We start from the raw sequence: 22528 nt of genomic DNA, 5'->3' as shown, positions 1-22528 counted from the left end.
ATATGGTGGATTTAAAGATCCCTAGCAATACAACAGATTTCGGCCATGTATGCTTACCTGCCTGCTCACATCTGTCCTGGTCCCTGCCTGCCTTCCTCAAGACTTTTGCCTTGTGGTCCACGTTACAGAAGACACTGAAGGTGGCACCCTGCACCTTTGTGGGAGTCACACGGATATTTGTCTGGGGCCCTCTGACTTACTCACTATTAACAAGTGAACTGATGTGGTTTTTATTTACTAAAAAATAGTATCAAATAAAGGTAAATTCAGAGAAGCTAAAATATTGTAGTATGCTACATTTAACTGAATAGACTTTAAATATGTAAAGCTGATGTACCCTGGCTGGTATTGCTAAGTGATTAGAGCGTCAGCCCAAGTACCAAGAATTGAACAGTTCTATTTGTAGTGGTATAACAAATTTTAATTCAAAATAGACACTCTGAAAACAACAGGGTAAAAAAAAAAAAATAAACTTCAACAAGCTCTTTTTGAATTTACAACAGAGTACACCAACAATCACAGACCAGTTTCACAATTGCCCCAAAAATACACATTATAGCAATTACATGCAAGTATTATATTTAAAATCCATATAGTAACATTATCTTATTTTCCAGAGACTGTCAGATCCTCTGAATACATTGGACAGATCCCTCTGCTGTGTGTCACCAGCAAAAAATATGACTTAAGATCTATCCTGGTCAGTCTCCATTACTGGTTCCGGTGCTTTAAGTTCTTTTATACCGTTATGTGAAAAGAAAAAAAACAAAAAAACAAAAAAAACACCCCGAGGTTTAACTGTCCAGGGAACAGTAAAAGAATGGGAGTTCATTCCCAATACCAATCCCATTAGTCAGACATTGGGCTATGGAACATCCATTTCCCTAGTATGAATATGCTGACTTCTGGGAAACTGTCAAAAATTAATGGCCCAACCATGGAACTTGACCCAACATAGAGCTCTTAGGTCTACTGATTTTCCCTTGTCCCTGAAAACTTGTTAATATTTCAGTATCCACACTCAGGGGTAAAAATTTTATTCCTGAGTAACATGGTCCTTCCCTTTCACTGGTTTGTGAACAGTTAGGTTAGTAGGAGAGTCTGTGTGTGTATTTTCAATGTTTATTCTAAAGGCACTAAAGATTTGTTGTCTTACCTTTGAATGGAAATATGACTTATCACCATATCAAAAAGAGGGGAGAAGTCTACACTGAAAAGAATTACTTTATTTGTAATATAACTCTTATGAGCTAAAATACCAGACTTCAGGTTCATTATATTTTTTTAACAAACAAAAACATTTGGTTTTCTATGAGTTATAAAAAAAAAAAAAAAATGGCTAAGACAAACCTTAAAAAAGTTAAATGAAAACTAATCTAATAAGCAAATATCTTACAAAAATAAAACAGCATAGTGAATGCCATGCACCCTTAGCAGCTGCACACAACACAAAGGTCTGTGCTTACTTCTCTACACATTTACTGCATCATTTGCAGCTAGGTGTAAAGCTGAGGGAGATCAAAGATTTGCAGTTAATTAATAATCTGAAATAAGCTGAAATTTCCTTAAGTGAAAAAACAAACAAATGTGGATTTCAGTTTTTATCATACGATCCTGACACTACTGGAAAAACAAGGTGTGCACATAATATCGAAAGATTTAATTTACTCAACAGAGGGAAAAAAACTAAATAATGTGACAAAATCCAACTGCAGAGAATTATAAAAGAACTATCACTACTTCATACGAAGTCTTGCTGAGCACCTGAAATACCTCTAAAGAGCAGCATAAAGACCACTGAAATTGATTAGTTCAACATACAGTGAAAAAAATAACATTTTTAAAAATCTCAATTAAAAAAACTAATTTCCTAATTTTTTACAAGTTTTGTGGTTCATACTCAAAGTTCAATCTATGTTTAACATTTTTAAGTTCAGACATATCAAAGCCTAAAAGGACAGAAGGCTTATGACTTTTTATTGCTTTCATGCAAATGTATCTTCTTTTTCCAAAAAATGAAGCCACATCAATTTTCCACACCCACAAGAGTGAGGACAGCAGCTCTACTTCCTTTTTACTAGGATATGGTCTCTTGTGGAAATAATCTTTAAGAAACTGCTTTTTTTCTTCATAAGAACGGTCTTCATATTTTTTGGGATTTAATGCTAAAATTTGAAGAGCGTCATCATTAACAAGTGGTCCCTCCGTCCTGCTTTCATTCCTTTGTCTTTTAAGAGGAACGACGCTCGTTACCTTCTCCGGAGCTGGGGACACATCGGTGTTTATGGCCAGAAGTTGTTGCTCCCCTTCCTGCTGGTCTTCTGCCCCGAAGTGGCCATCAGGCAGCTTTCTCTTTACAGAAAAGCTGGAGTCGTGCAGCACCTCATCGTTGACTAGAAGCAGCTCGCTGTTCTCAATGAAATTCGGTTGGACTTGCAGGTCTGAGCTGCTGTCCTTTGGAGCACTTCTGCAGCGCAGGAGGTGGATGGCAATGGCCGCCAGGGTCATGTTTCCAGTGTAAACCCCACAGCAGTGGATGCACTTGAAAGCTGGAGATTTCAAGATTGTGTGGACTGTTGGCATGATGTGGTGCCTGTCCTTCAAATGGAGCTCATAGGCCTCGGTTGTCACAAAGGTGCCAAAGCAAAAGGGGCAGGTCAATGCCTGTTTGCTGGGTGCACCCTCGATCTGAGGCCTCACTTTAATGTACACGGGTACGAGTGACTTGGAGTGTATCCCAGCCAGTATTGCCAAGTAGACTTCCCGCCCCCCCAACTCTTCCTTTGGCAGCATGGTAATGAAATCAAGATGGGGAAACAGCAGGTTGCCATTGGCATCAATATCCAGTTGGAAACCTTTGTTACTATAATCCATAGGTACCTTCTTCTTCCCCAGGTGCATGGTCCTACTGTGCTCTGAAAGATCTTTAATGCCGTGGAAAGTGCGTGGGCAGAACAGGCACCCCAGGCCATGCTTCAGTAGGTGATGGATGAGCTCTTCCTCCGATATTAAGCATTTACAAGAGAGACACCGAACTGTCTTCTCTCTCATCCACTTTAAAAATGGCGCACATGCAGCCAGTTTTTCTGGCTCCCGTTTTTCAGCAGATTTGGACTCGCTGTGCTTATGAGCCACTTCCATATGGACCTGGTAGACGTTGGAAGGGAAGAGCTCATTGCAAACTGGACAGGTTTTCCACTGCTTCGCCTGTTTGAGCACTGGGCTCAGCTCTGCTGCAGAGGAGGAGGGCTGAATGAACACATTTGGAGCTGCATTCACCACCACTGAGGGAGAGGGCATGCCAGCCATCGGACTGGCCATCTGTGCAGTTGTGCCAGACGGCAGGAGCTGGATGGGCACCTGGGGTGGGGCGACACCTGCAACACCTCCAGGTGGTGCAGGCAAAGTGACAGATACCGGAGCAAGTGTATATGTGGGAATCCCATTCACCTGCTTCCCTGTAGGTATCAGCTGCCTTAGAATGGAGCCTGATGTCAAGAAAGTTGTGTTTTGTGAAGCACCAGGTCTAACTGGCTGATTGGCAGGCAGAATGTTGGTATTCACAGACTGATTAAGGTGCACGACCCCAGGCCTCACTGGCTGGCTCACAGGAAGAACTCCTGACATGACTGGCTGGCCAAGATGCAGCACACCAGAATTCACACCCTGGTTCCCAGGGAGAATGCTTGACGAGACTGTTTGGTTGGGAGAAAGGAGCCCAGGTGGAACCACCTGGCCTGCAGGGAGAACACGCAGGGGGACCGTCTGGCCAGGAGGGAGTGCCCGTGATGGAACTGTCAGCCCAGGGGGGAGAACCCCGGAAGGAGCTGTCTGGCCAATGGGGAGAACCCCAGATTGGACCATCTGGCCAGCAGGGAGAACCCCAGAAGTTGCTGTCTGTCCTGAAGGGATAACCCCAGCCGGGGTCATTTGGCCTGCAGGAAGGACACCTGAAGGGACAGTCCGATTTACAGAAATCACCCCTGGAGAGACTGCCTGAAGAACCCCAGGGGTGACAGAGGGACTGACAGGAAGGACAGTGGACCCAACAGATCTGTTTACTGGAAGAACCCCAGAACCAACTGGTTGGCTTACAGGCCCAACAGGCTGGTTAAGGGGTAAAACCCCTGGGCAGATGGTCTGGTTTATGGGGAAGATACCTGTACCAGCAGACTTACTGACAGGTCTAACCGGCTGACTCAAGGGCAACACAGGAGGATTTGCTGACTGATGTAGTGGGACTCCGTGAGAAAGGAAGACAGGCTGCGGTCCTGAGGGTGGCACAGCAAGACTGCTCTGGCCCCCAGGCAGGGGACTGGAGATGAGAGTCACATGGGACTGGGCAGTGGCAGGCGGAGAATGGGTGAGGCTTCCAGAAGCACCTGAGGCCACAGTCACTGGCTGGACTGAGCCCTGAACTGGCTGGACAACAGTCTGGTTTTGACTATTTGGCGGTAAGGCGAGGTGAAAGCAAGATGTGGCAGGGACACCCGGAGTGCTTCTGCTTGGTGGTATGGTCACGTGTTCAGCTGGTTTGGGAGCGATATGCATTTGCTTCAAAAGTCCAGTCTTCCTAATATGTTCTGAAATCACGGACCTAAGCTTATTCTCCAAATCCCTGTGTACATCCGACGTCAAAATATGATACATTAATGCATCCTGACTGCTGGCATTGGCGTTGCACTTTTTACAGTAATACTTGTCAGAGGGTGGCATCTTCTCTGTAGAAGGGGGATCATCCGTTTTGGATTCCTCAACCATTTCCTCAGTTCGTAGACCAAAGTAGGAGTTAATTAAGTGGTGAAAATGGGCTACCAGCACATGCTTCTTCATGCTGTAGTACAAAGTGTTTGAAAAGTTACATTTTAAACATGTAAAACTGATGACATCACTCCTGGATGACTTAGCCTCACCTAAGATGTTCACTGTGTAGTTCTGCACTTTCCGAACAGGTGCATGGAACATTTTGAAGTGCCGTCCCACCACTTTGGGCTGAGAGGTAAATACACAGTTTGGGCAAGGGATCACCAGCTCTTGGTCAATTTCATCTTCGTGGTAACGATGCAAATGATTTTTGAATGAAGTAAGCACTTTTGTAGAGTATTTGCAGAGGCCACAACAGTATGGCTTTGTTCGGTATCTCTGTTAAAAGAAAAAGTCCAGCATCATTTAATAAAGCTATTATATGTGAGATATACCTATAGTTCACAAGTATATGACTCTTTTTTAACATGCTAGATAATTTAACTCTATCACCCCTCAGAGAACAATGTGTTTTCAAATATACATACGGGGTGTGTGTGTGTGTGTGTGTGTATGTATGTATATACACACACACACATATATATAAAAATTTTTAATTGACTTTAGAGAGGAAGGGGGAGAGAGAGAGAGACATATCAATGATGAGAATCATTCATTGATCAGCTGCTTCCTGCACACACCCTACCAGAGATCAAGTCCGCATTCTGAGCATGAGCAGGAATCAAACCAGTAACTTCCTAGTTCATAGGTTGACACCCAATCACTGAGCCATAGCAACTGGGCAAGAACAATGTGTTTTAAGTCAGGGCAAGATTTTCCTTAAAGGGTCAGAGAATAAGTATTTTAGGCTTTGTGGGCCACCCAAGAGCTTCAGTGTCAATCACTCAGTGCTGTTTGGTAAGACAAAAGCACCCACAGCTGGGGCAGGGAGTGAGGAAGGGCTAGATAGGGTCAATGGGAGGAAAAAGGGGACACATGCAATAATTTCAACAATAAAGATTTAATTAAAAAATATAGCTCAAAGGAAAAAAAAAAGCACCCATAGGTGACATGAATATCCATGAACATGGCTTTGTGCCAATAAAACTACAAACATCATTCAAATTTCATTATCAATTTCACATCACAAAACAATATTCATTTTTTCCTTCTCAAACATTTAAAAATGTAACAACTATTCTTAGCCCACAGTTCATACAAACATATGATGTGCCTAAAACAATCCACTAAAACCACAGATCTCATTACTTAGTCCTTATATTTTGAATTACGTAACTGCTTCATCCTTTCTCCAATGTTGTTTTTATTCCAAATTCTAAAGCCTCTGCAACTTATCTACAAATAACCTAACTTGCAAATTACAAAACCCATCATTACTATCTTTTATTTCCTATTTCTATTCTTGGGGAAGGTAAGAACCACACTGACAGTGCTCAGCAAGTATAAGTGTCCAATAAACTATGTAACAAATAGTAAATAAAGAGGGACTATGCCAAAAATCACCACAAATAACCATGAGGTAAGTTTCAAGCCACAGAATATATTGCTGACTATATGGAATTTCTCTTTAAGGCACATGATGGGGGATTCAACAAGCTCAGGGCATAAGAACATATACTTGAATCACCCTGGCCAACAGAGGAGTGCAATGCAATAAACTGTTCGTCTGTGATGATGTGAGAGCAGTGCACCCCCTGGTCTCAAGAGTCTCTAGACCTTGGAGATGTGAACCACAGAACACCTGGCTCTCATTCCACAAAGGAGGAGGGTGAGACCTGAACAGACTGAATGCTTCACTGAGGTCCCACCATGGGCTGTGCAGATATTGTTCCATGTGGGGACACTGATCCTTGCTACACAGTGGCGACAGTTCAGACCCATCCTTCCTAGATCTGCTCTCGTGAACAATCTTTCTCATAACACACAGGTGCCCCCATTCTGTGACCGTCTCTCTCCTACTCGTGTGCTTGCTCCTCTTGGGTCACAGGTTAGAGAAATCACCAAACACACCCAACAACATTTTGCTACTTCTCTGCAGTTAGCGAAACCCCAGATTCTGGCATTTCTGGTAGGAACTATAATAAACCCAGGGCTGAAAAACCCCATAAATCTCTGAAATCTGGGAATACTTTACAACTGATGTCACTTAAACACACAGTTTAAGTGGAGTATGACTTTAGTTTTATTAAAGGTTCATTAAAAAGGGTGTCTTGGGATGGGGAGTGGGGGATTGGAATGGAGGGTTAAGGACAACTATGTGATACCTTAATCAATAAAGAAATAAAAAAAAAGTGTCTTATAGTCAATGAAATACTGTATTGGAAAACAAGATACTCAGCAAAAATTACACTTAACGAAAGAATCAACAAAACTCATTAACAACTGTATGTTATTATCTAGTAATGTGGAATAGGTCTCTGGGTAGGGAGAAAACGTCTTCACTGTGACACCAGAGATATTCACAAAAGAAAAAAATAATAAACTAGACTTCATCAAAGTAAGCAAGCTCTGTTCTTTGAAACTTTTTAAAAAACAAAAGAGAAACCATAGGCTGCGAGACAGTATTAGCAAGCCACACATCTCACCTCCTCCCCATCTGTTCATCAGTAACCCCAGTACAAGTGACATACATCCCTCAGAAGTGAACCAACCTTTACCCTCAACTTTTGAGGAAGCATGAAAATCAAATACAAAAATACATACCACTTTCTTTCCAGAAGGTTCCCAGAGAGAAATATCTCCCCATGATGTATTATAAAAGTACTTCTCTCCTGGATCAAAGTCTTTAAGGTCCTTTCAAAATGAGAGAAAAAGAGAAAAATTATGCAATTTCAGCAGATAAAGAAATATTTCATTAGAACCTGGTGGGATTACTTTGGTACCAAAGAAATCTACACGGGAAAGTGAAGTGAAAATGCAGATCCTGAGCAAACTATGACAGAACCATTAAGTATACACTGAGTGGCCAGATTATGATGATCTCTGAAAGCATAATAATCTGGGCACTCAGTGTATATCCTATATAATAAAAGGCTAATATGCAAATTGTCCCCTCTACCAGGAATTTGACCAGCAGGCAGGCTGGCCAACAGCCCATGCCCCCTCCCCATGGCCAGGCTGGCCAGACCCCACCCATGCACAAATTCATGCACCCAGTCTCTAATATATATATATACTGATTGGCCAGATTATTACGCATTCAGAGATCATAATAATCTGGCCACTCAGTGTATAAAACCCAAGGAATAGGCTGAAATAATCCAAGTTAAAATTATAGCTTCATAAGAAATATATTTCCCACAAATAATTTTTAAAAGAAAAAAAAAAATCAGCACACACCACCTCGAATCAGTGGTGAGTACTTTGGGAAAGAATTTCAGAGTGCTAAGAGTATAAAGTGGGAGCTTTGAGTGTGTGCGAACCAAGGGCACCAGGTGTCGGCCACAAAGAGGGCAGACCACGTAGACCAGGGGGTGTCGAACATGGCAGCAGGGGAGGAGATGGAAGGAGATGGTGTCATTGAGAACCTAGCAACCAGATCTGATAGGAGTCCAGACTGAATCCTGGTTCAAATGTAAAAAATTTGGGAAAAAACTGTAGAAATCTGAACATAAACTGGGTAATAGGTAAGACAATTATTTAATGACACAGAAAGTTTAAAGTCACAGAAAAAAAGCAAAGTAATAAAAAAGCATGGTCAATATAAGCTTAAATTGGTAAAGACTGCACACACACACTAAGATGTTAATAATGGTAATCTCTGAATGGTAGAAAAATGGCATTTAAAATTTTATTTTCTAAAAAAAATAATTTTCTGTATTTTTTCTTTCACAGATTATATCACTGTCCTTATAATAAATTTAATTTTAATCCTCACCTGAGGATATTTTTTAAATTGATTACTGTTCCCAACATTCAGAATTGAAGGGCAGATAAAGAGCTTCACAGATAAGAAAAAGCTAAAGGAATTCATCACCACCAAACCAGTATTATATGAAATGCTGAAAGGTATTCTTTAAGAAGAGAAAGGGGAGAGAAAAAAAAAAGTAAAGATAAAAATTATGATCAACATGCCAAAACCGGTTTGTCTCAGTGGATAGAGCGTCAATCTGCAGACTGAAAGGTCCCAGGTTCTATTCCGGTCGGGGGCATGTACATTGGTTGCGGACACATCCTCGGTAGGGGGTGTGCAGAAGGCAGCTGGTTGATGTTTCTCTCTCATCAATGTTTCTAGCTCTCTATCCCTCTCCCTTCCTATTTGTAAAAAATCAATAAACTATATTTTTAAAAAATTATGATCAACAAATACATATATATCAACAAATGAATCTAAAAATTCAAGTAAATTAAAAATCCAAGGAACAGAATAAATTGGTAAATATAATAGAATCAGGGGCAAAGAAAGGGAATGGATTGATAACTATCAGGGGGAAAGGGGTATGGGGGTGCAGGAAGAGACTGGATTAAAATCGTACACCGATGGATGAGGACAATGGGGGGGGGGAGATAAGGGCAGAGGGTGGGGTGGGAACCAGGTGGAAGAGAGCTATGGGGGGGGAGGGGGGAAGAGAAACAATTGTAATAATCTGAGCAATAAAGATTTATTAAATTTGAAGAAAAAAAAAACGCAATCTTTTGGTGTACAGGGCAATGCTCCAACCAACTGAACCTCCTGGCTAGGGGCAAAGGTCTTTTTAATATATTAACAAATATTAGTTAAGCAAAAGAAAGATAACTAATATAACTGCTGTTTCTGAATATACCTGTGCTAACACATTGCTTACCAAGTCAATTCAGAACTACAGAAAAGTACACATTATTACAAGTATATAAGTTGGAAATAGTATATTGTGAGGTTTGCAACATACAGAAATAAGACACATGACAATAGCACCAAGGCTGGAAGAGGAGGAAAAGCACACTGCTGTAAGGTTCTTATATCACATGTGAAGCAAACAGTATTATATTAGAAAGGTAAATGAAAGCACAGAGCTATTGAATCAAAAATGGAGGTGAAAATGGAATTATAAAAAATATTCAATCTAAAAGAAAGCAGAAAAAGAAAAAAGGAACAAAGAACAGAGAGATAAGTAAAAATAAATAGCAAGATGGGAGATTTGAACCCAATCCTATTGATAATTACATTAAGTAGCAGGGGCTGTGTTAAACCATTTCTTTAAAGGAACAGATAACATTAAATCTTTATCAGCTATACAGTCTCTGACATAAGCACTCAATCCACCATTGTGCACAAAAGCAGCCAGAGACAATATAGAAAAACTGACAAGGATGGCTATTTCCCACAAAGTTTATTTACAAAACAGCCAAATATGGCCCATATTTGGGGCCATAGTTGGCTACCCTAGTTTGAAATACTCAAATTAAGAGACACAGACTAAAAAATGCTATCTATAAAAATCTCACTTTAAATAATAAAGACACAGGGGGGCGGGGGCGGAGATTGGTATGGTATGTACACATATAATATCTTAATAAAAAAATAAAAATAAATAAAATAAATAAATAATAAAGACACAATAAAAGTAAAAAGATTTAAAAAGGTATATCATGCTACCATTAATCAAAAGAGGCTGAAGGAGCTACATTGATTTCAAACAAAGCAGATTTCAGCACGGGAAAAAGAATGTTAACAAGGCATGTGCCCTAGCCAGTTTGGCTCAGTGGATAGTGTCGGTTTGTGGACTGAGTGTCCTGAGTTTGATTCTGGTCAAGGACACATGCCTGGATTGTGGGCCTGATCCCCAGTGGGGGCCATACAGGAGGCAACTGATAAATCACTCTCATCACTGATGTTTCTATCTCTTTCTTCCTCTCCCTTCCTCTCTGAAATCAATTTTAAAAAATGAATAGAAAGTCTAGTCTTCAAAAGAACCCAACAATTCTAAATGTGTATGCACTTAAAAGAATTTCAAAGTATATGAAGCAAAATTGATTGACCTGAAAAGAGAAAAAATTAAATCCAAAATTACAGCTGGAGACTTCAGGGAAGACAGAGATCAACCCTGAGCACCTAGGGGTGGCACTCAGAACAAAGCTGGCGTTGGAAATGCTTTGCAACCTCTCGCTGGTTCTTGGGAGTGGGGGTGACGGGGATGGAGGTGCAGTACGAATACTGAACGCCACTAACAACTTCACAAAATGACATTTATAGAACTCTCCACCAACAGCAAAATGCAATTCTTTTCAATACGCATGATACATTTCCCAAAACAGGACTCATGCTGAGCTATAAAATAATATTTAAAAGGACTGAAATAATTATAAAGTATAATCTCTGACCAGAGAAAAATTAAATAAATCTTTAACAAAAAGAATTCTAGTCCAGCTAGCGTGGCTTAGTGGTTGAGCGTTGACCCATGAACCAGGAGATCATAGTTCCTATCCCTCTGTCCCTCTTCCTTCCTCTCTTTAAAATCAATAAAAACATATTTTTTAAAAATGGTATCGAGAGAAAATCCAAAATTTCTAGAAATTAAACACATTTCTAAATAATCCATGGATCAAAGAAGAAATCATAAGGGAAATTAGAAAATATTTTAAACTGAATGAAAAGGAAAACCATGAATCAGTTGTATAGGATGGAGTTAAAAAGTGCTTCAGGAGAATTTGTGGCATTTCGGAGACTGGGAATCTAGCTATGATGTGCACTGACCACCAGGGTGGAGCAGAACACCGCGGGCATTGGAGATCCTCTACAACCTCTCTCCAGTTACCTGGGGGTGGAGGTGACGGGTTGTCTGCTGAGCTCACTCTCACTCCCCCTGCTACCCTTCCCCAGGACAACAGCTCAGCCTGCCCGCAGCCGCACAGCATCTTCTGGGTGAGCAGGGCCACAGCTGCCAGAACTGCAAGGGCCGGTTGGGCTCCCCATAGGTTTGCGAAGGAGCCGATCTGTGAGAGAGCACGTTGCCTGCCGGCTTCAGTGCGGCACCACTAGGCAGCCCAGAGGCCCAGGCTGTGCCCTGGCCTGCAGCATCCTGCTGCACTCACTGCATTTCTGCGTGGGGACTCGGGGGAAGGGGGCCATGCGAGGGCCTGGAGACCCAGGTGCTGCCCAGGTCAAAAATATTGATCTGCAGCAGGTTGATCTGTATATGTGAAACCAAAAGGGCTGACTATATATTTATTGGAAAAAACTGTGTACCAGTGGACCCGTGAAGTTCAAATCCCTGTTGTTCAAGGGTCAACAGTATTTTAAAACTAATGACTATATATAGCTTACATATTCAGTGTCTGAACGCTTTTATGCTTTATTTCTGGTATCTGAAAATGTCCTTTGTATACAGTTAATGCGGGTACAATGTTCAAAGTAAAACTCTAATAAAGCAAATTAAAAATGCAAGTGCCTTGGCTGGTGTGGCTGTGATTAGAGTGTCAACCACTACACTGAAGGGACATGGATTCAATTCCTGGGCTGCAGGTTTGATCCCACCTCTCATATCCATGTCTGTCAGTCTGTTTGTCAGTCTCGCTCTCTTTTCCCAACCCTCCCACTCTCTCTAAAAATTAATGGAGAAAATATATCCTTGGGTGAGACTTAACAACAACAACAACAAAGTACACAAAACTTGAAATTAAAAAAACAAAAAAACAAAACTTAATGACCATAAAAAGCCCTTCATAAAAGTCACTTTAAAAACTTGTCAGCTGCCCTAGCTGGTTTGGCTCAGTGATAGAAGTGTCCAGCTGTGGAATGAAAGGTCCTGGGTTCAATTTCAGTCAAGGGCACATGCCTGGGTTGCTAGCTCCATTCCCAGTAGGGGGTGCAGGAGGCAGCAATCAATGATTCTCTCTCATCACTGATGTTTCTCTCTCTCTTTTCCTCTCTAAAATCAATAAAAACAAACTTGTCTGCTCTTAATCTATTACTGATATCCTCTTACCTTCAGCAATTCCTTGCAGCTGTCAAGCCCAATATCCACAAGAATTCCTTTCACCTTTTTTCGTACCTTCCTGATGTTGTCAAGATTTTCCACAGGAATTTGAAACATTTTTGGAATTTTCCTTAGAAAGAAAGAAAAGGAAGCTGTAATAAGTAAAAGGATTTTTTAAACATTGAGAGTAATTTTCAACAAATCATGTTGGGACAACTAGTTATCCACATGCAAAAGATTGAAGTTGCACTTGAAAAAAATTTTTTTAATATATTTTTATTGATTTCAAAAAGGGAGATGGATGGATAGAAACACCAATGACACAAGAAAATCACTGATAGGCTGCCTCCTGCATGCCCCTACTGGGGATCAAGTCCACAACCAAAGCATGGACCCTTGACCAGAATTGAACCCGGACCCTTCAGTCTGCAGGCTGATGCTCTATCCACTGACCCATACTGGCTAGGGCTGAAGTTGCACTTTTTGCTCACACCATACAAAAAAAATCAACTCAAAATGGGTCATACACCTCCACCTAAGAGCTAAAATTTTTTAAACTGTCAGAAATAAACAAGACGAAATCTTCATGACCTTGGATTTGGCAATGGATTCTTAGATATGACACCAAAAAGCAACAGAAGAAAAACTAGGTAAGTTGGACTTCATGAAAACTTAAAACTTTGGTGCTTCAGCCTGTCAGTAAGCCTTCATTGTCGAGTGTCAACTTATGAAGCAGGAGGTCATGTTAGATTCCCAGTCAAGACACATGCCCAGGTTCATGCAGGAGGCAGCCAATCAATGATTCTCTTATCATTGATGTTTTTATCTCTCTCTCCCTTTCTCTTCTAAAATCAATTAAAAAAATATAAATAAAACAATTTTGTGCTTCAAAGGAAAACATACAAAAGCAAAAAGCAAATCCACAATCCCTAACCGGTTTGGCTCAGTGGATAGAGTGTCAGCCTGCAGACTCAAGGGTCCCGGGTTTGATTCCAGTCAAGGGCATGTACCTCGGTTGTGGGCACATCCCCAGTGTGTGTGTGTGTGTGTGTGTGTGTGTGTGTGTGTGTGTGTGTGGAGGGGGAGGAGGGAGAGGATGTGTGTGTGTGGAGGAGGCAGCTGATTGATGTTTCTCTCTCATCAATGTTTCTAACTCTCTCTCCCTCTCCCTTCCTCTCTATAAAAACAGCAATAAAATGTATTTTTTAAAAGAAATTCCACAAAATGGGAAAAATTTTTACAAATTGTATTTCTGATAAGGAACTTATACCCAGACTGTAAAAAGAACTCTGATAACTCAATAATTAAACCAATATCCAAACAAAATGGGCAAAGGATCTAAAGAAGTAGCTTGCCAAAACCGGTTTGGCTCAATGGATAGAGCATCGGCTTGGGGACTGAAGGGTCCCGGGTTCGATTCCGATCAAGGGCATGTACCTTGGTTGCGGGCATATCCCCAGGAGGGGGTGTGCAAGAGGCAGCTGATGGATGACTCTCTCTCATCGATGTTTCTAACTCTCTCTCTCTCTCCCTTCCTCTCTGTACAAAATCAATAAAATATATTTTTTTAAAAATATATGCATAAAAGTCCTTTGGTTGCTTTCTAACCCTTCTCCCCTACCATTTGTCTCTAGATTGATCTATTCTTGTTTATCAAACTACATTGATCATTATATCCCACATATGAGTGAGATCATGTGATATTTATCTTTCTCTGACTGGCTTATTTCGCTTAGCATAGAGTTCTCCAGTTCCATCCACGTTGTTGCAAATGGTAAAAGTTCCTTCTTTTTTATAGTGTCACAGTATTCCATTGTGTAGATGTACCAGTTTTTTAATCCACTCATCTGCTGATGGACACTTAGGGTGTTTCCAAATCTTAGCTATGGTTGATTGTGCTGCTATGAACAAACGGGTGAATATATTCTTTCTGATTAGTGTTTCTGGTTTCTTGGGATACAGTCCTGAAAGTGGAATTACTGGGTCAAATGGGAGTTCCATTTTTAACTTTTTGAAGAAACTCCATACTGTCTGCCACATTGGCTGCACCAGCCTGCATTCCCACCATCAGAATAGCACTATTCTTAATAGCCAAAAAGTAGAAATAATCCATAAGTCCATCAACTGGTGAACGGATTAAAAAAAAAGGGGGGGGGGGGTGCATTCATAAAATGGAATATTATTTGGCCCTAAAAAGAAATGAAGCACTCACTGGGCTACAATGTGGGTGAGCCCCAAGGAACATAATGCTCAATGATAGAAGCCAGACACAAAGAATCAAGTGGTCTGATTCCATTTACATGAAATGTTCAGAACAGACAAATTATATATACAAGCAGAAGGTACAACATAGGTTGCCTAGGCTGAGAAAATAAAGGCTGAGGGGATGCTGATGAGAACTGGGAGGTGGTGGCTTAGGGGAACAGTTTCTTTCTGGCATCACAGAGTCCTAAAACTGACTGTGGTGTTAGCTGCAAATATACTAATAGCCACTGAATTGTACACTTTTTTAAAAATATATTTTATTAATTTTGTACAGAGAGGAAGGGAGAGAGATAGAGAGTTAGAAACATCGATGAGAGTCATCAATCTGCTGCCTCCTGCACACCCCCTACTGGGGATATGCCTGCAAGCAAGGTACATGCCCTTGACCGGAATCGAACCCGGGACCTTTCAGTCCCCAAGCTGACGCTCTATCCATTGAGCCAAACCGGTTTCGGCTGAATTGTACACTTTAAATTGTACACTTTAAATATGTGAATTGTATGGTATGTAAATTACATCTAAAAAATCTGTTTTTAAAATATTTGAAAAGGCATAAAATTAAAATAAACCCTTGATATTTGACTGGAAAAGAAGACACAGGTGTGACCTTAACTGCTTTTAATATACACATAGATAAAAATAGCCGAAACCGGTTTGGCTCAATGGATAGAGCGTCAGCTTGGGGACTGAAGGGTCCCGGGTTCGATTCCGGTCAAGGGCATCTACCTTGGTTGCGGGCACATCCCCAGTAGGGGGTGTGCAAGAGGCAGCTGATCGATGACTCTCTCTCATCGATGTTTCTAACTCTCTATCCCTCTCTCTTCCTCCCTGTACAAAATCAATAAAATATATTTAAAAATATATATATATATATATACACATAGATAAAAATAAATGTGTGAGCATTCCATAGCTTTGCCCAGAAAAAGAGCCTAGAAGCAGTTTCCCAGCCCAATAGCACTTCGAGCACTCCTATGACCCAAATCTTAATTTCTAAATACCACTTTCCACTAAAAGAAACCAGTGCTCCTTGGGAAAATGGCTGATTTGAGGGCTGGAACATGGAAAAGACAAGATGCTCCCAGAACACCTTGTGCCAGAAAATAAGGAAGTTGGTCAAAGAATGGCGAGACATATCAAAAGAATTCAAAAGAAGCCAGCCTGAAGTTCTCACAAGCAAAATACGGGACAATCTGGGCATCAAATAAATGATAGTAATAGATTATAGCCAATGCACTAAAATTTTCCAAAGATAATGAAACAGTATCTTCCATTCCATGTGCTCTTCCTCAAATATCACTTTGATACTCTTTCCAAAAAGTAAGGGCATTTATGCCCCCACCCCATGAACCTGGGCAAAACTTTATGGCTGCCTTACCTAATAAAGAATGGCAGAATTAACGCCACATGACATCCAAGGCTACACCATAAAAATGCCACACTGCTGCCTATCCTCTGGGGACCATCATGCTGGAATCCACACAAGATGTTAGAGGAAGCTAAACTAGCCCAACAGAGACTACACAGAGATATTCAACTATATGTGCGAGAAAAGATGCCACTATGGCCCATCAATCAAGTCAACCCCAGCCTTTGAGTCTTTCCAGACATTGTGGAACTCCTGATCCAAAGAATTATTGAGGTTTTTAAATAAAATGTTTTATTCTACCAAGTTTTGGGATAGTTTGGTATACAGCAATAACTAAAACATAACCCACTAGAATATAAACTTAATTCCATGGTGTTATAATAAAATAAATTAAAAGCTTGATGAGAAAAACTCTGGGGAGGGAGGGTATGTATAGGAGGGGGGGCAATGTTAAAATATGTACACAGATAATAATTTAATTTAAAAACATAAACAAAAGCTTGATGAGAAATGGAATATTTAAATGGTTTCCAAGCACCTACTCCCAAAATACTTAATAATCAAGAAAAAAGAGTAATTCACAGAAGTCTGGCAAACAAACCCAAATTAAGAGACTCTGTAAAAAAACAATTAACTTTTAATACTCAAAAGTGTCCAGGTCATACAATATAACATTATTCATAGTAGCCAAAATGTGGAAACAATTCACATGTCCATCAGATGACCAATGGATAAACAAATGTGGTATATCCATACAGCAGAACGAAAAGCACTATTTAGCAATGAAAAGCACTAGGTACTAACAGATGCTATAACACATATGAATCTTAAAAGCATAATGCTAAAAGAGGATGGTACAGAAGTTCTCATATTGTCTGATTTCGCTTACAGGAAACATCAAAAAAAGACAAATCTACAGAGATAAAGGGTAGCTTAACAGTTGGCCAGGGTGGGAAGAGGTACTGACTACAAACGAATGAGGTTTGGGGTGTGTGGATGCTGGAAATGTTCTAATATTAGATTGTGGTGAGATTGTACAACTTTGTGAATGTATTTAAAAATCAATGAATTATACACTTAAAAAGATCATGGAAGGAAAAACTAAGGAACTGTTCCAGATCAAAAGAAACTAGATAACTAAATATAATGTGCAATTCTATCTAGATTCTTTTACTTTAAATATTATTGGAACTGGCAAAACTTCCATAGTGATAATGTATTTATTTCCTGATTTGATGGTTGTGTTCTGGATATGTAGGAGAATGTTCTTATTAGAGGTAACAGACAATATTTGGGGTAATGTGGCATCTTGTTTGGCAACCTATTTTCAAATGATGGGGGGAGGGTTTTTTTTTTTACTGTATTTCCATAAATCTGAAATTATTTCAAATGAAGTTTTTAAATGTGTAAACTATAAAAGCTAAAAATAAAATTCATAAAATTTGAATTAAAAAATGTTAGGTAATATAATGAATGCCAATTTTTAATTACAGAAAATAACTTTTAAAGATTGATAATATTCACTAGTAGTGAAGGTAAGTAGAAAAATTATAATTTCTATATGTTTAGAGAGTAATTTGGCAGTATCTCCCAAGATTTTAAATGACAACTTCTACAAGTCAGCAATTCCCCTATGCACCCTTGCTAGGAATCCCCAGAGGAACCAGTTTATACATCTTTCATTGCATTCATCTATGCTGTAATTACCTATTTTCCCTATTAGACTAAACTTCAGGACAGGAATCATGTTTTATTTGCCTGGCTGGGCCTATCACAGAGCATAATACATAGCAAATGTTTATAACAAATTAAAAATGGTAATATAAAACGTTAAGACTCATGAGACATGTGGAAAGGGCTATGGAGGTTCAAAACGGAACGGCTATGGAAGCTTACAGAGGTGGAGCCCAAGATGTTCCAGGTGAACACATCAGCATAAAAAATGACTAAGGTGAAGGAGGAAAAGTTTGAATATATTTGGCAAAAGGTCAATTAAGCCAATGTTGATCAATGTCCCTCCCATCGTTGATGTTTCTCTCTCTTAGAAGTCAATAAAATCATACTTTAAAAAAAGTAAATACACTGAATTGGGTTCCAGTCTTCAACAGCATCTTCTAACAGAGGAGCTGTCAAAAACCTCATGATGGCTCTCTTTACAAAGTATGTACAGGTGACTTTCTAGCCCACACTGTCGTATTTAGCCAGAGCAAGGCTGAACAAAAATTTCTATGATATGCTTTCTACTCAATCAGACTTGCTTTCGTTTCTTCCTTAAAGTTCCACTATCCTCTGTATGCTAAGGAAGTTAAATTTGTTGCTTGCAAATAAGTCTGGCCTTATCTAGCAAGCACTAATATTATTACAGGATTCTGAGAAGCATGGAGAACAGGGATTGGTGAACTTGCCTGAGCAGCGGTTTTAGAACAGGCTGAGTTGATAGGCTGGTTCCTAGAGTTTACTGAAGAATGGCTGACTCAGGAAGAGATACTGAAATGAAGCTGTGATTGAGCAAATTTAAATAGACTCTACAGTAACCTATTCAAGACTTAGGAACAAGGCCAAGGAATTGTCAGTCTTCTGTCTTATATTTAGAGAATAGTCCCAGCCAATGTGGCTCAGTGGTTGAGCATCAACCTATGAACCAAGAGGTCATGGTTTGATTCCTGGTCAGGGCACAAGCCCAGGTTTGGGGCTCGATCCCCAGTAGGAATAGCTGATAGATGATTCTCATCATTGATGTTTCTATCTCTCTCCCTTTCTCTCTGGAATCAATAAATGTGTATATACATACATACATACATACATACATATGTGTGTGTGTGTGTGTGTGTGTGTGTGTGTGTATTCCCAAAGGTTCATCTGCTGTTGTTTTTAAAAAATTTGAATAGTAAATATTTTTAAAATATGTATTTTTATTATTTCAAAGTAAGGAGAGAGGAAAATAGAAACATCAATGATGAGAGAGAATCATTGATTGGCTGCCCTCTCCACACCCCCCACTGGAGATTGGGGCAACCGGGGTATGTGACCGACCACACCAGCTTGAGACCTAATGGGAAGTGTCCCCATTTCCTCATCATTGTTATTGATTCCCCCAAAACAAGCATTAAAAAAACTTTCCCTTGCCCTGGCTGGTTTGGCTTGGTGGATGGAGTGTCGGCCTGTGGACTGAAAGGTCCCGAGTTCGATTCCAGTCAAGTGAATGTACCTTGGTTGCAGGCACATCCCCACTGGGGGGTGTGCAGGAGGCAGCTGATCTATGTTTCTAACTCTCTGTCCCTCTCCCTTCCTCTGTAAAAAATCAATGAAATATTTTTTTAAAAAAACTTTCCCTTTTTAGAAGTTTGCTAATGTTTAAGGGTAACAAAAAAAAAAAATAGGTCAATTATAAAAGTTTCATAACCTTTCAAGAGACCTGTTCTATTGCTGCCAATCACTTTGGGGAAAAGAAGCTGAGTTTTACCATAATTTTTCATTCCAAAATACTATACTTTTTATCCATTCTAAGATGCAAGATACCATTCAAAATGCCTAGTGGATTAACCAGGAAAGAAACTGTTCGCTGTATTCATATTTATAGATCCTCTAACGATGCTGTTCTCCATATATTTTAGTACTCAGTTAATTCTGTACATCTGAAAAACAAAAAACAAAACAAAACAAAAAACCCCACAGGCTAATGCAGCTGCACTAATCTATCTCAGTTCACACTAAATTAATTTTAATTTCACAGTGTGGTAAACATGGACCTACCAAAATGTCCACTGATATGTACCAGAAACTTATTTCCTAAAGAGGCACTTAAAGGGTTTTCCTTTGTTGTTAGTATCACGACCATTTAAATATATTCCATTATGTAAAAAAAAAAAAAAAAAAAAAAAAAAAAAATACATTCTAAAATATAAAGTCAATCAGATAATACCTTTAAGCAACAGAACTTTCGTTTGAGTTCCTGTGAAATCTAACTCTAAAAAAATTTCACTTGAGAGGCAACACAGCAAAATGATCTCACCAGCAAGGATTCTGGAGCCACTCTGCTCCAGTTCCAATCAACTCCACAGTTTACTAGTTGTGCAATCTTTCCCAAATTACTTAATCCTTGGGCCTTCATTGCCTACCTGTGAAACAGGGAAAGTGCAACCTACTCCATAAAGGAGTTGTGAGGATGCATTAATACAAGAAAAGCACTTAGAATATCCGCATTTAGTTTGCTATGAACCTAATTCCAAAAATCGATATGAAATGCACAAGCATTGGAATAAGGGACTTAAAAAAACACACACACACAAAAAAAATGTATGCCCTACACCTAGCCGGTTTGGCTCAGAGGATGGAGGATCCACCTGCAGATTGAAAGGTCTGTGATTGGTTCCAGTCAAGGGCAAATACCTCCCTCGGGGGCTTGATCCTGTTCCCAGTCAGGGGAGCAACCAATTGATGTCTCTCTCACATTGATGTTTCTCCCTGTCTCTTCCCCTCCTTTCCACTTTTCCTAAAATCAATGGGAAAATATCCTCGGTGAGGATTAACAAAAACAGGAACACAGGCTCAACCAAGTCCCCGCTCCAAACGAAAGAAAGTTTGTTCACTATCTGGCCAACTCTCCAGGAGCAGAACTAAGTTGGGATACATTACTTGACTCCCACCCAGAGATGAACACGCACTTTCCACGACCCTGTTTTCCACGATTCGCTTTCCCCCAAACGCTCTCCACACCAACGCCTACCTAGACTTCAAGCCCTACTTTTTGATAAAAACTGCACATCTTCGCATCACAGCGAGTTTTAATAGCGCGAGTCTCTCATTCAAATGCAAAAAAAAAGTAATAATAGTTAAAATATGTAATAATTTCCCATTATGCAACTGGGCATTATTTGAACTGGCAGTTACAATCTCGGACATTCCAAAGCCAAATGTTAGGCAGAAATTTTGCAAACAATCTATGTCCACGCAAGTCGGCACCGGCAAATGGAAAGTTAAAATTTTAATGTGAACACCTGCATGTAAATCCTCAATAGTCACATCAGACCATCCAAGGTGAAGAAACAGGGGTTCACGCAGCCCTTTCCTTCTGGGGTGAAAATACCACGGGGCAGGCTAAGGAGCGGCCGCATCCTCACGGCCCACTTTCGCGGTCACTCAAGGCCGGTCCGGGGCCAGTCCGAGAAGAACCGGGGCTGCGGGGTGCGCTCTGCAGGGGCCGCCCTACCACCCCCACATCCCGGGGCCGTCCCCCTCCCCCTTCCCCGTCCCCCACCCCCACCCACTGTCCCCCCCAGTCCCAGCCCCGTCTCCCGCCCCGGCCTCGCGGCCCCCGCCCCGCCCCGCGGCGACCACCCCGGTCCCACGTGACACGGAGGGACGACCGGCGCCGTTCGGGCCGCGAACCCGCCGCCGAAGAACGCCGCGGGATTCGTGAGGCGGCCGCGGGTGTGGGCGGGACGGGGCGGAGCCGCCGCCGGGACTTCGCGGGCCCGGTCGGGGGCGTCGTCGGGGCCGGACCGGGGGCGTACCTACCGCTGGGCGCCCGGGGCGCCGCCGCCTCTCGCCGCCGCCTCTCGCCGCGCCCCGCCCCGCCGGGGCCCACGCCCGCCTCCGCCCCGCGCGGCGGGACCCCCGCCTCGGCGCGCGCACACCCCCGCGCGACCCTGTCCCCTCCTCCCAGCTCGGCCAGAAAGAGAAAATGGCGCTCGATTTGCCTCCGGAAGTGACGCATGCACTCATTTGCATGTCGGTGCAGTCAGCCAATAGGATGAGAGGATGCGTGGGACCCCTGGGCCGGGCCTCACAGACCCCTTGGGGACCTTGCCTAAAGCTGGACTGGAGCCTCTGGTGGGGGAGTGGTGATGTCCTGCAGGAGCCCCCTACCTTGACACCCCTTCTGCCACAGTGGACTGGCCCTCTAGTCCCTTACCAGCATCTGTGCAAACTCTCGTGAGAGTTTGAGTGGATAATGACATCATTGAAGGGGTGGGGCAATTGGGTCATCAACCACGTGGCCAATCACGTGAGCTCCCTATATCTTTGACCTCATTTGCATGGAATGGGGATGGAGCTACGGTAGTAGCTGCAGCAGGAATGGGTAGCCACGCCCACATGTCAGAGCCAATAGGAAACTAGCTATGAAGAGAACCCTGCCCTGCCATTGGACAGTAGAACTTGGGCTATCAGAACTTTTACAAGTGTGCCCTTGATTGGCTCATCTTGGTGGACTGACTGGATGGGGGTCTCCTGA

At 41.4% G+C, this 22528-nt stretch overlaps 2 protein-coding genes across 12 annotated transcripts in view; both read right to left on the bottom strand.

The window, feature by feature from the left end:
• Positions 1–387: 387 nt before the first annotated feature.
• On the bottom strand, positions 388–22210 carry ADNP2 (ADNP homeobox 2). Of its 11 annotated transcripts, none has more exons than XM_084888034.1 (6): positions 21811–21919; positions 20637–20785; positions 19838–19928; positions 12669–12789; positions 7468–7557; positions 388–5142 (listed from the first exon to the last, which is right to left on the bottom strand). In XM_084888034.1, exons 4-6 carry the CDS (start codon positions 12774–12776, stop codon positions 1879–1881), a joined length of 3462 nt encoding a protein of 1153 aa, XP_084744160.1. In that variant the 5' UTR covers positions 12777–12789; positions 19838–19928; positions 20637–20785; positions 21811–21919; the 3' UTR covers positions 388–1878. The 11 variants fall into 11 exon arrangements, with proteins under 11 accessions (XP_084744160.1, XP_084744161.1, XP_084744158.1 ...); XM_084888035.1 differs by lacking the exon at positions 21811–21919 and adding an exon at positions 21642–21774; XM_084888032.1 differs by lacking the exon at positions 21811–21919 and adding an exon at positions 21020–21490.
• The window catches only part of RBFA (ribosome binding factor A), a 31499-nt gene continuing 29923 nt past the window's right edge, over positions 20953–22528 (bottom strand). Inside the window, exon 8 of the transcript XR_014795345.1 lies at positions 20953–20968. The gene's annotated coding sequence lies outside the window, so the exon portion shown is untranslated. The remainder of the gene's footprint in view (positions 20969–22528) is intronic.

Source organism: Pipistrellus hanaki (assembly GCF_964339955.1).
Source record: "Pipistrellus hanaki genome assembly, chromosome: 6".
Lineage (NCBI taxonomy): Eukaryota > Metazoa > Chordata > Mammalia > Chiroptera > Vespertilionidae > Pipistrellus > Pipistrellus hanaki.
Note: the sequence above shows the minus strand (reverse complement) of the source record. Positions and strands in the feature narration are given on the sequence as shown.

What these genes read in the sequence shown, in the direction of transcription:
- ADNP2 (XM_084888031.1), bottom strand. Translation starts at nt 12,776, where the DNA reads ATGTTTCAAATTCCTGTGGAAAATCTTGACAACATCAGGAAGGTACGA. An exon ending in GCTGCAAGGAATTGCTGAAG is followed by an intron (nt 7,558 to 12,668) that starts GTAAGAGGATAT and finishes TCATTTTGAAAG; the next exon opens with GACCTTAAAGACTTTGATCC. An exon ending in AACCTTCTGGAAAGAAAGTG is followed by an intron (nt 5,143 to 7,467) that starts GTATGTATTTTT and finishes TTCTTTTAACAG; the next exon opens with AGATACCGAACAAAGCCATA.